The sequence below is a fragment of the Gasterosteus aculeatus genome, chromosome 1 (assembly GCF_964276395.1).
Source record: "Gasterosteus aculeatus chromosome 1, fGasAcu3.hap1.1, whole genome shotgun sequence".
Classification (NCBI taxonomy): domain Eukaryota; kingdom Metazoa; phylum Chordata; class Actinopteri; order Perciformes; family Gasterosteidae; genus Gasterosteus; species Gasterosteus aculeatus.
In genome coordinates, this window is record NC_135688.1 from 27,880,798 (window position 1) to 27,900,061 (window position 19,264).

The window sequence follows — 19,264 nt, forward strand, 5'->3', positions numbered from 1 at the left end:
TCTTACCTGCACACCGGTGCTCTCTCCTCTCTCCCCCTCAGCCTCGTTCCTACCTCTGCACTGCCTCGCCCCCCCCGTCAGAGAAACAGGGAGTACCAAACACAGACAGTTTCTCCTCCTCCTCCTTCGCCTCTCTTGCTCACAACAACAGCAGTAATCCCAAAACTGCACTCTGTGTGCGTGTGTGTGTGTGTGTGTGTGTGGACCCGACCGGGATGCACTCTTTGTGCTGCTGGCTTTGGCTCCTCCTGGCTACCGCCAAGAAATTTTCGAAACACGCTATATAAGGCCAAGAAAGTGGCTTGAGGCTCCTTCTGATTCCGGTACCCAAAACGAGAGAGCGAAAGCCGTCCGGGGGCCGACAGTAACTGAATCCCTCTGCTCGCCCGCTCGGTCGGTTCCCCCCCCCCCCTACCCCCCCCTCCTCTCTCTCTCTCTCCCTTCTTTCCCTCGCAGCCTTCTCTGTTGACACATGCTTGACAGAGAGAGTAGAAATGGGACAGAAAGAGAAGTCTTCTTCCCTCTCGATTCAAATGTCTCCATTTTACTTTCCTAATTTGTTTAGTACATGTTGTATTAACCACGTCGTTGATGTCTTACCTCATCTATGAAACAGCCTAGAGCTTATAAATAAGAACAATATAGGAGCAGCGCAGGTTTAACAAACCTCACCCCCCTAAATCCCTCCTTTCCATAATACTCAGGAGGAAAGTATTCCCAGCGCCCCATCGGGTTTTACGCCCCCCCCCCCGGGGGTGACCTCAGTTCTTGACCTCCAGACGAGGTCTGAGGTGAATTGGTCCATCAGTCGTCCGGCAGCAGCCGGGCCGTGAGGACGGGTTTGTCTCCGCCTCGCGACTACCGCGCTGCACCTACGTCGCCGATGGGCGTTGCTATGGAGACGCGGCGTGGCCGGCTCTTCGATGCGCCTCCGGGGGGAAACAGACCTGCCTCTGTTGAGGGTCTGCTGAGGAATGAGGAGGCTCGGCTCTCCTGAACGTGTGCGCGTGTCTCATCATTTTCTCTCTCCACTCTCTTGTTCTACCTTTTTAACTTTTATGCTTGGACAGTTACTCTCTCGTTCATGCCAACATTCTTGAAGGCTCCTCACCCCCGTCTGTGTGCTTTTGGTCGTGCTTCACGCCCCTTCTACCTTCAAGAGATAAAGCAGATTAAAAGAAAATCTGTGCTTCTGTTTGGTTTCACCACTGATATCCCAATTTTTCATTCTTTCCCCAGGTGGCCGAATGGTCCTTTGTAATATTAAACAGATTCTGGGTTCCATTTTATAGCGGCAGTCATTTGCCGAAGCTCTAAATAAAAACGGCCTCTCCCAGTTTCCACACCAGTTAGATGTTGATTAAAAAGCTGGACCTCAACACGTGACCTCCACATTCTCCACCGGGGATCCAGCTCGGCTCAAGTCGGGCTTAGTCGAGTTTGGAATGCGCACGAGTTCGCCTCGGAGGAAACGCAAGAGCTTTAAAGTCACGTTGTGAGAGGGAACGTCAGCCGATGCAGGTGCACACCCTCTGCGTTTCACCGAGCTTCCCTCCTTCTTCCAAGAGGCTTCTCTTTACTTTCCTGCGCATGCTGCTGCTACGTAAGCTGAGTGAGCTCGGCTTGACAGAGGGGGATTTTGCGCCGCCAGTGATGAGCCAGGGCTGTCTGTCTCCGCGGCGCAATAACATCCCCTGGATTCCAATTTTGCATGACAAAGGAACTATTGAATCTGCTAAAAATAGAAATGCAGCATGTGACTGGGGTTCCGAATCTTAATAGCTTCCAACAAAGGATGAACTTTCTTGGCTGGAGGTTTTGAGATGTATTTGCAATAAGGCATTTGATTAAAATTAAACCATTTTCATTTATGTCTTATATATTGTTTGTGTTTGTGATAAAAACACTAAAGAAAGGAAACATTTCCATAAACGATGCACCAGAGATGCAGATAGGAACAACCAGTCTAGTGTAAATGTACCATCGGGAACTGAGTCCTTTGGACTCTATAGAGCCTTGTTCTTTCTTGTGATTTTATTCTTGACTGCCACTGTGACTCACTTCCTCGTCCCGCTGTTTCACTCCTGGTGCTGCTCCCAGATCTGTGACCGTCTACAACCACAGGAAGTGCAAAAACCCTGATTACGAAAAGCACTTTGTTCTGCTCCAGCTGAGAGCGCGATAAGTAAATGGGCCGTGAGATTTTTTAAACGTACCAGTTGAAAGTAGCAGATAGGAATCCCTAAACCCTGAGAAGAACCTGGATTAAACATACGTTGATTAAACAGAACAGAATACGGGTCTTTGTGGCGCAGGGGTTAGAGAAAGGTTGGTGGTTCGATTCCAGTCCGCCCCATGTTCCATGTGGAAGTGTCCCTGAGCAAGACACCAAACCCCTAATTGCTCCCCGGGCAACAATGTGAAAAGCCATGGGTTTAAATTGTAATGTAAGTTGCTTTGAATAAAAGCGTCTGCTAAAATCATCTTTTCTGTTTATGTTGTTCAATGTCATTCTCTTTTTAGCATAATTTAAATGCTTTAATCTCAAAGTGTGGGATATCCTAAATCACGCCCAGGCCAGACATAACAAAAGGTCCTGTTCAAACTTCTCGCTCTCACTGGCCGCGTCCAACCCTTTCCCATCATTCCTCCCCGGCTCCCCCCCCCCCACAGCCAAACCTCGCCCCCGTGTCTTCAGACCCGCCGGCCCATCGAGCAGCATCGCCTCCCGCAATGCTTCAGGAAGAACAACAAGGGCTTGTTTCCACGGCGACTGAGAGAGGCTGCGGCGTTGCTCCAGTGTTTAGCAGGTTGACGTTTCCCATCCTCAGTTGTCATCCAGAGATGCAGAGACCTTCTAGTGTTGTTGTGATTCCTCTGGTCGCCAGCAGAGACCAGTAACTGCAGCTTACTGTTCTCAAGAGACTTTCTGCAGAAGAGATGGTCCATGAACAGGAGTATTTACTGTTCTGGTTACTGTCCAGCAAACAAAAGTAAAGTAGAGGCAGCTGGAGATGATAAAGACAGAGCTGCGTTTACCGTTACGTCTGCTGAACTGTTTGCCTCTTGGCATGTTGAGGGTCTAAAGCCTAAATCCACCAATGTGGAGACTTTATTGTCCCATACGTCCACCGCCTAAAACAATAAGCGGGCCACACTGTGTCCTGTTTCTTTTAATCCGGGGAGGGGGGTCATTTCACCGAATAAAGCCAACACAAGTAAACCAATTCAGGGATTAACACGTTTGCAAATACAGATTAGGGAAATTGTGCCCAAACCGTAATCTTTTAACCAAATTACCAAACAATCAAAACATTTCATCACATCTCAGAGGCACACACTCCCCTCTGACTCCCTGTCCAATGCCTGTCACCACCAGACTGAATACCTCATCTCTGGGCATCCTAATTATTCCCCCGTTGCCACCACAAACTGGTTTTGGAGGTATGTGAGAGATGTTTTGAGAACCCGCAGCTTTTGTTCCTTCAGTGGTGTTAAGTCAAGAGGTGGTTTTGGGGATGTTTTCGGGGGGGGATGTTAAACATCTGAGTGGAAGCAGACTGGAGAGTAGAAGAGACGTTTCAACATCTCTCCGCACCAGTCAGGATTAAAACCACTAAGAATAGCCTTGTAACGCTCGTCCCCATCTCATTCATTCCTCCCTTCCTTCCTTCTCATTCACCCTCCCCGTGCATTCTTCCCTTTTGCCCTGCGGATTGGGATCAAATGTGGTGGATCCGACTGAGAAGAGGCAGAACTCTGATTCACATGATTCGTTGAGAGGAAGCAGACAGCGTGGCTTTATTTCCTCTTCAGTTTTCAGCATTTTCTCATCAAACATCCTGCAGCTCAGGATATGAATGTTCCTCGTATCTGCTTCAGCAATTAAATGTGTGAAAGTGAATTATGAAATTGGTGACGTGCAATGCAAATTCATTGGCAACACTTTTTACACCTTTGGAGTTAACAATTGCAAAATGTTGCAGCAATGAAGAACTTTGACCTGCAAGACCACAGGGATCTTTTTGCATTGCACCTCATCTGCTGTATAGGTTTTAATACAAGATGAAAACAGATATGGAAATGAGAAGTGACCAAAACTTCCAAGTAAACTATCTAAAGCAGTGTCTCGCTCGATGGTGTCACATTAAGTTGGCCATTGTCGTGGTCTCGTTGAACTGAACAAAAGTGCAGCATGAACAACAATATCAAGTAATACCTCACTAGTTATACAGAGAAAAACATGCTCAGGGTCTTACCTTCACTTCACATTTTCTATGCAAGGACAACCGGCACGCTGAAAGAAAAGAGACAAAGTGAGGTTCATGTTTCAGAGCTGAACTGTAAAGATACACACATCGCAGCGAGTGTGTCAACATCCATTTTTCTAAGAAAAGAAGGAGAGAACTGAGAACAAAGCTCAAAGCAGCTCTTCAGCATCGCACTGATGCCCATGTCATGCTCAGGAACATGTTTGCTCAGTGGTGCTGCCCCCCAGTGGCCACATAAAGCAAACATCCATCCACTCGTTTGCAGTTTGCAGTGTGCAGCCGGTAAACACCACTGCACGCTCCCCTGAAGTACGACTTGCCAGTGTGAATTAGAGGAGCGAAAAGCTCATGTCTTCACGAGGGCACGTCCCCCCCCTCCCCCACCCACGCCCCTCCTCGGCAGGAATCGTCCTCGTCGTGACGTCTGGGCGGGTACGACCCTTGACCCCCACAAACACCTGCGGCCTTGCCGTCGTGCTGGGTGGTCCCCAGGTGGCGAGAGTGTTTCCGTCGTGTGAGGTGGAAGTGCCGGGCGGTCCCAAGCTGTGAGGAAAACAGGCTTTGGTTGATCTAAATCTAGCCTGAACCTGTCTGATCCTGATAAACCGAACACCGAAACCGATTATTTGGAGCCCTGAGTGAGCGTCAAGTGAGTGTTTGTCCATATAATTAGATAGGCAGCTGCCTATTGGATGGTTTTATTAGAGCGACTGATTTAAAAATATCCAGAAGGCCAAAAAAATCTCAGTTGGTCAGAGGGTCTTCCTCCTGAACATCTGCACACATCTGGAGGAGTGCACATCACGTCGTCTTATTGTCCCATCTTCTCAGTCTCCTTGTATGCTCGGATGGAACAAACCAAGTTTGTGTACCAAAAGCTGCTGTTTAGTCTTCAGGAGGCCGTTTTTAGTTTTTAGCTGGATGGCTTTAAGCTTTACCCCTGGCAAGGAAGGCTTACTGCCGTCTACTGTATTTCAACAGAGGAGGGGGGGTGAACAAAAGAGGGATGAAAGGGAAAGTAATTCTCCTGTGCTTGCCTTTGCACTCTTTCTCCTTTGTTTTCCATGTCGATCTCCAAATCCCCCCATACCCCAATTTCTCTCTCTTTATCCTGCCTCGCTCTGCTCGCCCGCCCCTTACCCCTCGCTCCCTGTTTCCCCTCTTATCTAGGCTAATGCAGCAGCGGCCGCATGCTAATTTTGACAGCAAATCCTCAGCCAAAGCCCCATACAAGCCCGCTCTCCTACCGCCGGGCTTCTGAGTGTCGACTGCTAAAGACTCTGCGTCTGTACTTCAAAAAAGGGAGGAGGGGCGGGTGGGTGCCAGTGTGTTGGAGAGACAGAGGGGAGGACGACGAGAAAGAAAGAGAGGAAATGTGAGGCAGCCCGGGAGTCCTCTAACGTTCATTTCCCCTGGACTTTTCTTGGTGACAATAAAACCCTCAGTTCCTCGGTTTAATGGGAGGGAGGAAGAGGAGAGGAAGAGGGGAGGGACGCCGAAGCTCCAACGGCAGACACATGCGTGCACGTATGCTGTATGCGCAGTTAAGGAAAACGAGTGAGGTGGATGCGCTGCAAAGACAAACAGACACAGATGTAGAACAACAGCTGCCAGACACATTTTACTTCATTTTGAACCGGATTTCTGTGGACTTCTAGTTTGACCTAAGAAGGAATACAAAAAAGGAGGAGAACACAAGATCCTCTGCGGGGATTCCGAGTTGAACTGGGAGCAGCGGACTCACCTTTGCATATGAGGCCCTCCTTGGTGATGGCCTGCTTGCAAATGTCACAGCTCTTGGCCTTCTTGAACGGCTTCAGCTTGAAGGTGTGTGTGTGGACGCCCTCCAGCTCGTCGGGCTGTGGGAACAAGAGGAAGCGAGCGAGATCAGGGGGGGAGTCGGTCAAATCGATGGCGGGCAGAAGCCCGTTTGGTATTTGGAGGTGATATTTTTGGTGTGTGGCTGCAGGTCGGTGGCTTGATCATTAAATAAATGGAGAATCCTCAATTTCAGCAGAACTTAAAAAAAAAAAAAATGCATTTATTCATAGACCATGAGGACACACTCTCACCTGAGACATTATTTTGTGTCACAATACACACACAGACACACACAGACAGGGTCCGCCCACCGGCAGAGGATGTTTTCCCTTTGATGTTGTCTAATTAAATTACCAATTAGTGATGAAGAGAGAGAGACGCACAACAGCCAACTACGAAAACTCGAGGAAGGATGTATGTGTATGAATATACATTTGTATGTGTGTGTGTTCATACTGTACTGCATCCATTGTGTGTGTGTGTGTGTGTGTGTGTGTGTGTGCCGCGCTGGAACATTTCTCAGAGCAGCCTGAGGACACGGCAGCTCTGCAAACTGCAGCAAAACCTGAGCAGAGCAGCGAGGAACAAAAAGCGCACGTGACTTCTGTCCACCTTTTGAGAGCCCAGATGTTGAAATGCAGATGATGAGGAAGTCTTTTATTACAACACTTTGGAAGCATCGCGACGACGAGTTTCCCCCCCCATCAGCCGCGCGTTACTCGGCGTCGATTCGACTAGTTGAACCAGGAGCGCACAACATGCGGCCAAGAATGCTGTAACTGGGTCACTGGAATGTTCTTTGAAGGTGCCTGGAATCTAAAGCAGCTCAACCTCACTCTGAATACTTCATCATACAACTGGGAAAAAAAAAATTCAGCTTCAGGTGTGAGTACTGCATCACGTCGTGCGTGTGTTTATTAAGGCTTTTGTTCTAGTTGGTTCTGATTAAACGACAACAAGGAAAAGCAGCCATTTCTAGCACGTCGTTTTTTCCTCTTGTTGCTCGGCCTCAGTCGCCCTCCAGGATCTCCGCCACCTCCCGACCTGCGCTCGCTTTTCCCGGCATTCCCCTGTCCGGACAACCCCCTGAGTGAGTCCGGGTGATGCCGTCATTTCCTTTGTGTATTTGTGCAGCTGGGCCGGTCTGGGTTGGGCTCCGCTGGGCAGCAAAAACAGTATTTTAAAAGACACCTTGTTCCAACTATCACCTTGAAAGGATGAATGAATGCGTCCCTTCAGGAGTGAGAAGCAGAAATGTGTCCAATCCCGTGAGAGGGGAATTCCACTTGTGCACCATCGACGGCGTGAAATCCGAGAATTACTGTAAATTTGGCCTCAAACAAAATGTTCCAATTAAGATTTGCTTTTAGGAGCTGAAGTGAAATTAAACAAACGGAGAAGTTCACGAGCTGATGGTCCTCCAGCTACGCAAATATTCAGGCGGCGGGAAGCTTTTATTTTGGGGGAGCCTAAGGGACCCAGAACTCCCGTCTCTCAATCACCACCACTTCTTCCTTTAAGGCCACAACTACCACCAGAACCACTACTCCTACAACTGCAGGTGTGGTGAGGCTCCCGCCGTGTGATCCTTTGCCTCGTTGTCTTTGAGCTGGTTTTCCGCTGTCTTTCTGGAGCTCTCCGCTCTTTTCTTTTTTTTTCTCTCCCCGTGCCGCAGTCAATTTGGCTCAAAGCTTCTACCGAAGTGTATTTCTCAGCGGTTTTCTCTGCCCTATCTCCCTGAATCTTAATGGCTTTCGTCACGCTGTGAAACCACTCGCTATTACATCCACAGAGGAATCATGGGCGACCTTGGTTGCGCCCAGACAGACACAGCGTGTTGCAACAGGTAGCGGCAAACGGACAGTATGCTACACTGATGGGTCCTTCAAAACGCTTAATTAACCGGGCGTCTTCCGTCCATCTCTTTAAAGACATGTCTCTCTCTCTCTCTCTCTCTCTCTCTCTCACCAGTTGGTCGATATGTTGAGCATCAGTTGGGTCTTTAAACGGGCCGCAGACATTTCAGCTTCATTAAAGTGAAGAGGTGTAATCTGAGATCCATCACGATTATTGGCCGAGGGACAAATGGGAGAAAAGTAAAAGACAATAAGGGGAGTATAAAAATTATTTCAAATTATTCACTGATGGCTGCAGGAAAAAAATCCTAAATAATAGCACAAATAGTAAACATTAAATGTGGAAACTTGGCAAATTCAAAGGATTTTTCAACCTGACCTCCAGATCTCTGCCGTGAGGCTCTGCCTGTGTTCATTAGTAGTGGGTGAAGCACCTTGTGTCACTCTACAGCCCTGATGTTAGAGAACACCTGGCAGAAAGCCGCCAGCTAAACCAATCAGACACAGCCAGCTGTGCCATAGGCAGGAGCCACGGTTACCTGGCTGCCACGGCAACTGGGGTCAACGTTTCCTGTCGCACAATGATGGACGAGGTGGGATTAAGAAGAAAGAGGGGAACCAAAAACACGCACACACACATGAATATGCATGGCGACCACGGCGTGCAGAGGGGGAGCAATGCAGCATCTGGGATTCAACTCTCTTTTCCAGAGAAAGAGGGAACGGGGCCTCAGCTTAACCGGCGAGTAATCAACAGAGAGAGAAGCATGGAAATGACCCTCACAGTCAGACAGCCGGGGCCTGCTTTCAGTAACGTGTTCGTAAAGCTCGCAATTAGGCATGTAATCAGAAAGCTAGCACGCTAATGGATGCCATCAGTTTATTAACCATCCATGAAAGATTGTACTGTATGTGCTACAACACCACTGGCCTCTTGATGCTCATATCAAGAAAGATCAACATTTGCAAGGACAAGTTTTCATTTTTACCACCACTTCCAGTTCATGAAAGCATTTTTGTTTTCTGAACGCTTTGATAACTTTTCTGAACAAATCTGCTGATGTAAGGTTGTTTTTTTAAGTAAATATGAGCAGGGAGAAGAAAGATTAGAAACAGGAAATCTGTAGGGGGCTTGAAAGACCAGAGTTGTGGCCGTTAATAAAGAAAAACATGCCAAAAAAAACACTGAAATCTTTGAAAATATATTCAGCCAGGAAGAAAAGCCAACACAGAAAAAGGGAAGAATCCAGAGCCACTGTCGACTGTTGTTTTAGGACAAACTCCCAGGAGAGGCCGTGGAGAGAAAATGGAAAAAAGCTGGGAGATGGGTAAAGGCAGAGTGAGTGCTCTAAGAGCAAAGGATGGAGGAAGAGGAGAGTAGGTGTTTCTCTGTGTGTGTGTTTGTCCTGGCTTATAGACAGCAGACCCAGTAAATCAAGGCCCTATGCTCCTCTCCCCCAGTTGCACTTAGCTAATGAAAAGCATCACTACGCTACCATCGACCGCGACCCCTCTTAGAGCCAAGAAGTGGGAGCAGGGAGGGGGGGGGGGGAAAGGAAGGGAGACACCGATTAGCCCTGTCACATGTAACCCATCACAAAACATGCATTCAGTCATGCACGTACGCCTAAAGACGTAGACCTGAGCACCAGGTACCCGATTAGACTGTCGCCCAGGAATGTAGGCCAGCCTCAGTGGCTAGCCAGCAGCTAACAAAATCAAAAATCAAAGCACCAAATGACCAAGCAGGGTTAGTGGCTACCTGCTGAAAGCCTTTAGCAGATAAAATAGCAGACATTTTCAACAAGCCTCCTCTAATTGTAAAACTGCACACGTGGTTCTATTCGTAGCTCAGTTAGAGTCTCTCTGCATGAATTGGAAGAATGGTTAAACAACACAAAAAGGGGCATGTTTAAATAATGATGACCAGTATCATTTTGCATAATGATGTCATTTCACACCAGCTCTGTAGTCCAATAATCGCTCACTCAAAGTGTCCCCCGATGTGCAATAACATCTACAAGGCACCAACATGAAATAAATACAGCCCTGTGGAGAGTCAAACCAGAGGCTGAAGACATTCTTGACTTTAATTTGTCTGTTTTTCTTTATGTTTAGCGGAAGGGTTACATGTTCTACTCTTTGGCTGTCATGGTTTGGGTTAATGTCTGGTTTTATTTTGTAGTTTCCTTCCTCTGTTCTCCCTGGGTCACGTCACTTCCTGCCTTGTCCTGTCGTCCGCTGTGATTGTCGGTCATGTCATGATTGTTCCCAGCTGTGTCCAATCACCTGCACCCCCCTTGTTTAAGCCATGTGAGTCTGTTGTCACTTTTCGCGTCGTTGTTCATTGTACGGAAGTCCCTGTCCCTGTCCCTGTCCACGTCCACGTCCACGTCCACGTCCACAATCTTCTTCTCGTTCCTGGTTCCTGTCTTCGTTTTTTTCCCCGTTGCCTTTTGCTTTTTAAAACCTTTTTGACAATTAAAGTCCCTTTTATTTTTGAAAACTCTGCGTCTGAGTCCTACCTTCCCCGCCATGCAGCTCCCTGACATTGGCAAAAAATGCACTTCTTTTATAAACGAGTAAAAGGAATTAAGCTCTTTATTTCCCACCTCATTTTTCCTGAATTCCTCCATTTCTTTTGAAATGAAATTGACAGTCCAAAAGGCTGCAGTAAGTGTTATTCCTGTCCTCTAAAGCCCGTCCGCTGAACACACAGAGCGAGCGAGGAAGTGAGGGAGGGGAATGGTTTTGTGGTTGATGGACGAGGTGAGCAGAGGCAGCGAATGAATCAGACAAAATGAAACGCCGAAACGTTGGGTGACACGGATTCTCAAAAGTCCGGCATGAGGAACAGGCCCCCGCAGAAACTAAAGGGCCTGCAGCCCCCCGAGATGAAACAGCAGCAAAGCCACACCTGCTTCCAATTTCCAGCAAATTGAAATTCTGTCGGGAACAATGGCCGCTTTTGTGAGCTGAGAGAGGAGGCGGACGGGAAAAACGGCGGAAAATGAGAAGCAGGATGATTTGTATGAATATTTGTATGCACGAGTGTGTCAGCATTTATATTTTCCAACACTGCACACAAAACAAAATGTGACATCTAACTACTTGAAGGGGGAAGAAACCTTGCAGGATACGCGGGCGGATCGGAAAAAGAATATTTAATTTCCCTCTCTGCAACTTAATAGCATCTTTTCATTCACATCCCTTCTCACATCCGCGGCGGACTTCTTTGACGTTTGAATAAAACCGCGTCAGGCACTCCCTCAGTCTGCGACCTCGGCACACAGATGGCGAATCGAACAGCTCGAATTAGCATCGCGGCTAAAAGCAGCACATCTTGACAGTAGATGGGGAAATAACTGAAATCTCTTAATCTGATCATAACACCCGAGAGGCCTTTCTCACAATTATGAGCACATCCGTGATTAAGTATCCACAATCATAGTAGAGCACGTCGAGCAGGTGGTAACTGAATAATCCATAGGCAGAGTTTTGTGAAGCTTTCTGTGAAATAGTCAAAGGTATTAATGAAAAAACAGGAACATTCCTGAAGACGCCGGAGAATAAACAAGCTCACCTCAAAAGAAGCTAAAAGTATGAGTCACATCCCTCGTAATTCTTTAACATTTCAAAGCACTGACAACACAGAGCTCTTCCTTTGTCTGGATCAATACTTCATCGGAGTATGGATCCGTGTACTGGAACATATACAAGCTCAGGAGGCTTTATTTACGGAGCCGAATACAGCCGATCCCAGCGGACGGACACGTGGGCCGGCTGCCAGATTGTAGTAGAAACGTGTGTGTGTGTGTGTGTGTCGGTGTGATGCTATAAGAATGCAGCAGACAGACCCACGAGTGTGCACGCGAGGGCGCAGCCGCTGTACTGTTTGCGCGATGTGATCGATACTGAGGTGCAGGCCGAGGGACGCGAAGATCAATGAGCTGTGATCATGAAGTCCGAGCTGCTGACGACCATTAGCCAGCTGCTAATGAACTCAGGACGCCGCGATTGCTAATGAGCTCTCCTCCCCACGAGTTCATCTCTGGGAAACGAAGGAGTGAAGCTGTGAAAGGTCAACTCAAACATTTCAAACAAGCTTTTTTTAACGGTATCCAATGCAAATCCGGGTCTACAAGCGGGGGGGATATGCCCAGGTAAAGCGTGCCGGCGGTGGACCGGGTCCTGCTGGGAGGCGCCCGGTCACACAGCACATAAATCACCTGGTCACGGATACACGGAGCATCGTTCAGCCAGAGCGCCGGCTTACGCTCTCCGAGGTAAAGTGTGCGTCTTGAGGACACAGTTGGGCGCGCCGTGCGCGTATACAGACACGTGCACACACACGGGGGGGTTAGAAACGGAGAGCATGGGGAGTTGGAAGGAGCTCCGGACGGTCGGCCTGTGAGGCAGCTGAGCAGCTCGGGAGGTCTGAGTGCAGTTTCATGTCACCTGGAGGTGGGGAACAATAGAGGGACAAAAACAGGGCAAAAGAAACGCTTTTAAGAAAAGTACATGTCACCGTTAGACACCACTTTTTAGATTTTTGCATATACATGCTTTTACTTCCATTGTTATCATTTGCATGTTTTGATTATCTGTGTGTGGTGGTTGATGCAGTATTATTTGTTTACCTATCTTATGTTTTTGACAGAGTTGGTGGCAGGTCTGCCCCTTTAAAAGAGCCTGGTGTGGTACGAGGCAGCACGGAGTGGAGGTGGACAGGAGGACTTTGACTAAAGAGTCTGGACCAGTGGTTTGAAAGAGCTCCGCCATTTGGCTTTTTAATACAAGCAAACTGTCAATAGCCACAGTGACTTTGTCCGTGCTGGACCACTCTGGTTGCTTTTAAAAAAACAAATGGCTAAAATGACTGAATCTACAGTCATTTTAGCCATTTGTTTTTTTATAGTTTTATATCGAGGTTGACGTTTTCTAACTGTAGTTGGTGATTTAGAGTGAGATAAATTATGAATTATGTAATATTTTTAATTCATTTGAGTTGTCTGCTACTGTGGCGCACACACCACCTCACCGAGGAACCACCCTTTTTTACACCCCCATTACAAACGTCTTTACACTTTTAGCCTAAGTAAAAAAAAAATAAACACAAGGTCCGACATGAACAATAATGCAAACCATTAAACCAAAAACCAAGTTTCATTTTTTCAAGCATCTTCATGCATGTTTTCTTAGTCCTTGTTTTCAGCCCAAAATCATTGGAATACACCTTTAACGTACGATAATACGGAGGGTTCTTAGCACATTTTGGCACAGACCATGATCAGAATCCAAACAAAAGGTCAGGCGTGACAGACTGGGCCTTTAACTACTGACGTTTTCAAATACCTTCCTGTTAAAGAAGGGACTTTTAAAAATGACGTCGTCCCTGCACAGCCACGTACTTGCACTGCTCGTGCTGGCCTTGCTTGTGACACTGCAGAACACCGTGCCCATCGTCCCGGGTCCTACCGGAGCGTCCTACCAAAGGGTCCTAACGGAGCGTCCTACCTGAGCGTCCTGACTGCGCGCACTCGGGGAAACACCAGCAGGACGTTTTTCAGTGAATATGTAAAAAAAAGAAGCCGTGGCCTGTGCCGGGTCAAATAACGCTTGTTTGTTATTCATGGCGGAGCTGCTTAGCAAACTGTAGAGCAGTAACGAGCTCACTGAAGTGTTTGGCCGCCGCTGGAGGAACTAGCCTGTATTCGTAGCTGTTTCTGTCAGCGCGTCAAATCTAATATTCCCTCTCTGTGTGTGAGGGGGGGATACATTATTAATAGCATGTATTTGAGGAGCTTTCTTAGAATCTGCTTCTCGCCCGTCACTCAGCCTAACCCCCCCTCCGCTCCCCCGCGCTGATGTCACGCCCCGCAACACGCATGTCTTCCCCTCTCTTATTGTTGTTGATTTGAAGGGTGATGGTGTTGGATTGAAGGCCGAGCATCTGGACAGCTCCGTGTGTCACGTAGCACAGAAACTGCGTGGGAGCTTTTCCTCCACCCTGTTTCTTTCCCCTTGCATCTGAATGGCCCCTCTCCCCCCACCGCGAGCTACGGAAAAGTAGGGCAGATGCCTCATTTAACACTTTGGTGCAATCACTAATCATTGTGTATACATTATACAACAAAAAAAGCAATGAGCGGCATTTCTTTGACTTTATTACGTGATTCTGCGGCTGTGTGGATGTCAGGCTTCAACTCTGAATTCATCTCAGCAAAAAAAAAGATTTCACATCTTTTCATAATCCACACACATCCTCACGCATGTCCACAAGTCTGCTGGCGTACCTTGACTGGCGTACCTCTCTTTGTTTTTTGTTTTTTGTTTTCAGCCAAGATGCCGCGTGGAAAGGCCCTGAGTTCCTGACACACTCAGTGAGTCGGAAGCGAGGAGCAGCAGCAGATTAAATTATACAGGAGGAACCAGAAATAGCTCCGTCGGCGAGGCCGCGTGGACCCAAACGCAGGAACACGACGTGAATCGCCACAGAGCAGTCAACTAGATTAGTGCTGCAAGGATCAGGCTACCGGGGGCTGAGCTCTCGCGTATGGCAAATGTGACCTGTGGTGACCAGAGGACAAAGGATGCCAGCTCGTCACCAGGTTGGTGGACTTATTATTATTTTCTGACTTCCCACCACCTTGAGAGGCAACAACACACCACCCGTAAACATAACCAACACATGGAAGCGGCGTTTAGAGCATTTAACAACATGAGCAAAGCCATCGGGTCATTCCTAAATGAAGCTCTGGTTACATCTCTACCTTGTCTCACGCCAACCGAGAAGTACAACCTGCCTCATTTTCTGTCGCCTCTCTGAAAATCCACACCTTTTTCCGTGACGACTTCTAGCCGCTGTACTTCCAAAAAGTCTGCGGTTTCTTACCCAAAACATACAGGAGAGGCAAACCCAGGTCCTGGCCCTCCCCGCCAGTGCAGAGGGCAGCGACAGAGAGACGGTGGGCATCCTGAAGGAGGAACCTCCAGGCTCACGGCAGAAATGCGCGGTATTCCCGGGAACTCCCGGCGGCTCGGCGCAGGCTTTGGCCACACAGATGCATGCCAGACAGCCCCGGTGCACACGGGGTGAGGAAGGGAGCGCTGCTCTCGCTTTCCCTCTCTGATGGCCTTAGTCAGTCTCCCCCATCTCAGCTCCCTCCCTATGCTGCTGGCTCTCTCCTCCACTCCGGTCCTTCCCTCTCTCTCTCTCTCTCTCTCTCTCTCTCTCTCTCTCCCTCACTTCTACTCTCCTCTCTGTCCCTCCTGAAGGGTGGTTACTTTAGTCCTTGAAGGAGAGGGGGAGGCAAGTATTTTTCTTTTTCCCTCTCAAACCTCCCCTCTCCTCAAATCAGCCTTTTTTAGTCCCTCCTTTCCCTTTTCTCCCTTTAACACACACACAAACACACTACTCATTGACCCCCTTGCCTCACCTCCCCTTCCCTCCACCTCTCCTGTGCAAACATGCTCGCTCGTGTCTGCACTAATGTCCTTTCAATTTTTTATCGGCGACCCCTTCCTATTTCAAGATCTCTTCGCTTTTCCTTCAGCAATGTTTGTCGGCCTCGACAGATGCCGTGACGCAGCCGAGCGGTCGGTCAAATAGTGATTGTGACGATAATCGTGTTCTGCCTGTAAAAGTCTGTGGGAGCGAGTAGAAAACAGAAGCTCATCACATACAGACGTTGCATTTACAGCTGCACATGAGTATCATGCTCACTAAAAAGGACATTTTTAGGAGTGCATTTGTCTCCTTGCAGTAAAAGCGGTGACGTCCTTTAAGTTTAGAGAGAAACCTCACGTAACTTCTTCTTAAAACTCTCTCTGATATTCAGTATTACACTTCCGTAAGAACCCCCAAAAAGACAGACACTCGTAAACTGGCCATAACAAAACCCAGTGGCTCGTCTGTGTGCATGCCTGCAACATTCATGTATGCACGCAACACATGTGTTGAGGGATTGCAATGTGCATGTGTACATCTATATCCAGTACAGCTCTGAATCAACATTATATCAGCGGTGCGGCTACATTACATCACTCCACAGTCAGATCCATAAAGGGCTAAGAGCCAATTCATTTTGAGAAAACACCCTCTATTGATCTCTGCTGCACTCCATCACGTCCTCTGGAACAGTTACCTCAATCCATAGGCTAACCTGACACATTATCCGTGTGTGTGTCCCTTCCGTGTGTACTCGCATCAACATAATGTCAGCAAAGAGCACAATGTGGACGCATTGGGGAAATGCGACTGGTTGAGTTGCAGCACTTCTGAACTGCTTTTTAAATGGACTTGGTTGCTGTGGTCGACACAAGACAGCCACTTTCTCCATGCAGCCAACTGGTCTAAACTGGGTTGCTAGCAGCCTCTAGTGGCCTCCAACCAACCCTCAGACTGTCTCTGCAGACAGGTAAAAGGCAGCTTTTATGAATATACAACTCACGCATGCCTCTCGTGTTTTCGCCTGTGCGGATGCAGCCTGAATAATCGTGCACTACTGTGAAAAAGCATCGCTTTTGGGTTTGCTATTGGGAGTGGTGTGTTTTCTCAGTAACATTTTTGCACAGTGAGGTCAGGTTCTTGTTCCCTTATTCCCAAAGCGACAGGCCAGAACTCCCCGAAAACACACAGCCAGGGAGGGCACAAGCACACACACGCTTACACTTTATTTCCCACAGAATTGTACTCACGGAAAAGGGAGTTAAGTCCATCGCGGGACATTAAAAGTCCCCATTAAAGCCCCGACTAATGATGCGAGCAGCCCTCTTTCTATTTCAAGGGTGGAAGAACTTGTGTGTACCTACACTGACAAAGGCACACAGAGTAATATTTGATCACCAGCTCCACCAACACAAAAACACCCAAGATGTTGAAATACTTTGGTTGTAGATGTGCTGCTCAAATTATAGAAAAGTGCTAGCAGAGAAGAGAGGAGGGAGAAAAGAAAAATAGCCCTCCACATTGACTCTGCAGCCTCATCCTCTGTCGCTGGAGAATCCATCACATTAAAGCTTTAATGCTAAAATAACAAGGCATCCATCATTCTGAACGCCTGCCCAGAATACAGCGAGCCATTCAGGGCAGAGATCTGCAATGCTCCGGGTGCGGCGCGCTCCCACCGCTAGACACAAACGGGCGGCATCACCTAAGGTAGGTTGGGAGCGTGTGATAAATACAACAAGCAATCAGGAGCTTTTTATGCCCATGCTGGAGAGGCAATCTAGAGGGAGAGAATAAGGAGCTATTCAGCAGACAGGTTTCCCATCACCCTCTTCTCTTTTGTCCGCTGCAGAAATGCCTGATGTGAATTCACTGCCCTGGGGAACGTTAGTTAAATGAATAGGGAGGCAAGTAAACACATAATACTGGAGGAGATTGATGAAACAGGTGGATAAAATACAGAAAGGCAAGGAAATTATAACATAGAAGAAAGGGAAGGACACGGAACATAAAGGCAAGGAGGAGAATTCAAATTTAAGAAAGGGGGAAAAGAGAAGACAAAGACAATGATTAGAAGAGAAGAGATGAAATGGCAAAAGAGGAAAAAGAGTGATATAAAAAGGAAAGATACATAAAGTAAAAGAAAGGGCAGGAGAAACAATCAGTAGAAAGAAAAAAACTAGATGGAGGATGGAAAACAAAGGAAAGTGAGAAGGACAGGATATTAAAGGACAAATGGTAATTACATGGAATAAAAGAAAAGGATCAGAACACAAGAGAAGAAGGAGCACAGAGGCCAGAAAAGAAAAGACACAAAAGGAATAAAAATCAGAGAGAAGAGACAGCAGGATATGAGGAGGAGAGTTACCCTTTGATCGTTAGACAGTTGTGTCACCATAGTAACACACATGGAGAGAACCTGAACACATCATCCCTCCACCTCCCTGATCACCTTCTTGCAATACCGCCACGCACTCGTAGTCAAACACGCGCACACATGCCAACAATATTCCGAGCCCGTCTGCCATTGTAACTGCTATATCGTATCGGGGGGGGGACAGTGCGAGCTGCGTTGCCATGGAAACTGAACACCTCGCGGCGGTCCTCGGAGGGAAGACACAGCGCCTTACCTCTCCACTTTCACCTCCCAGTCGGTCACATGATCAGCGCCTGCAGCTGGAGCGACACGCCAAAGCGGTTGTCTTTTAAACTGCAAAGAGTCCTACTCGTACAATGAAACGAATTTGTTATCGTGTACTTGCTAAAGTGGTTTGAGGGGAGGCCTACGATCCAGTTAGAGCATGTCGATCAGGCGACAGTCGTGTAATAACTGGCTAAACCCTTGACATTAAAACAGGAAAAGGGTTTTCAGTGAACAAACTCTCCAATAAGCCCGTTAAAGTCGTAAAAAAAAAACACTCTCTCTGACATATCTCTACACAGATGAGTCAACCCAAAACATGCAAAAACTGTGAGTGTTTCTAAGAGGAAAAAAATCAAGCTAAAGGGACCTCTTTCTAGATTGAGGGAAAAAAACAAAAGCCAATGCCGAGATGACAGGCTGAGCGAGAGCTGTGACTGAACGAACATAATGGCTTGAGGATTCATTGCATGGGGTCGAGGAGATATATAATGACAGTATGTGTGTGTTTTGTGCTCCACACACTTTTACACGCACATATGAAACAGTGCGACAGGGGGAGTGTGGTGGAGTAAAGCGCGGGTGTAGAGATAAGGAGCTGCGGCATTGGGGCGGGTGGGGGGGGGGGCGGGGGTGGGATTTGCCGCTAGGTTTGGGGAGGGTGTTGGGGCATGAAGAGACTGGCGGCTGCAGCATTGCACGCCTTGGCGTCGCCACAAGCAAAAATGCCATCGCAGCTGGACGGTGCGAGCGCTCGGCATACGCAGAGAGCGGGCGATCGAGTTTCAGACCTTTGTGACTGAGATTTAGGTTTTCAACAACACATAGCCAGCAGTGAGGATGAAAAGGTACGAGGGTACGAGGACACAAGGGAGTCCCAAAAAGTGTCTTTACTTCATGGGCTAACTCCACACAGTAACTGCTGAGGGTGCGTCATGTTGGTGTGGATTTGGTCGGTGGATCCTGCCTTTAGACGATTGTTCTCAAGATGCTCATTGTGTTAACACATAGAAAAACATTAACTCCACACATGAGCGCACCCATCCCGATTCAACACAGGATGACCTCAGGTGCCGTTCTGGTGTCTGTTCATGTGTGTAAGTGGCTTCGTGAGAGGACATCGTGCCATTTAGTTCCTACACATGATTGACTGGCAGCTAAAGAAGAGCACAAAAGAGATGCAACGCTTGCGTTCCGTGTTTTGTTGAACAATTGTTCTGGGGGA

General features: G+C 47.8%; 1 protein-coding gene across 20 annotated transcripts in view; it reads right to left on the reverse strand.

Annotated features, from left to right (window-relative positions):
- Nucleotides 1-19,264, reverse strand: part of tns1a (tensin 1a) — a 56,843-nt gene that overhangs the window by 35,991 nt on the left and 1,588 nt on the right. For 11 of the 20 annotated variants that reach the window (XM_040173240.2, XM_040173168.2, XM_078101168.1 and 8 more), the window contains exons 2-3: nt 6,016-6,130; nt 4,260-4,297 (exon numbers count right to left, since the gene is read on the reverse strand). In XM_040173240.2, coding sequence (XP_040029174.2) covers nt 4,260-4,297; nt 6,016-6,130 — 153 coding nt within the window. Of the gene's footprint in view, nt 1-6; nt 135-4,259; nt 4,298-6,015; nt 6,131-14,843; nt 15,223-19,264 lie in introns of those variants that run through there. The other 9 variants (XM_078101214.1, XM_078101184.1, XM_078101197.1 and 6 more) reach the window with 2 other exon arrangements.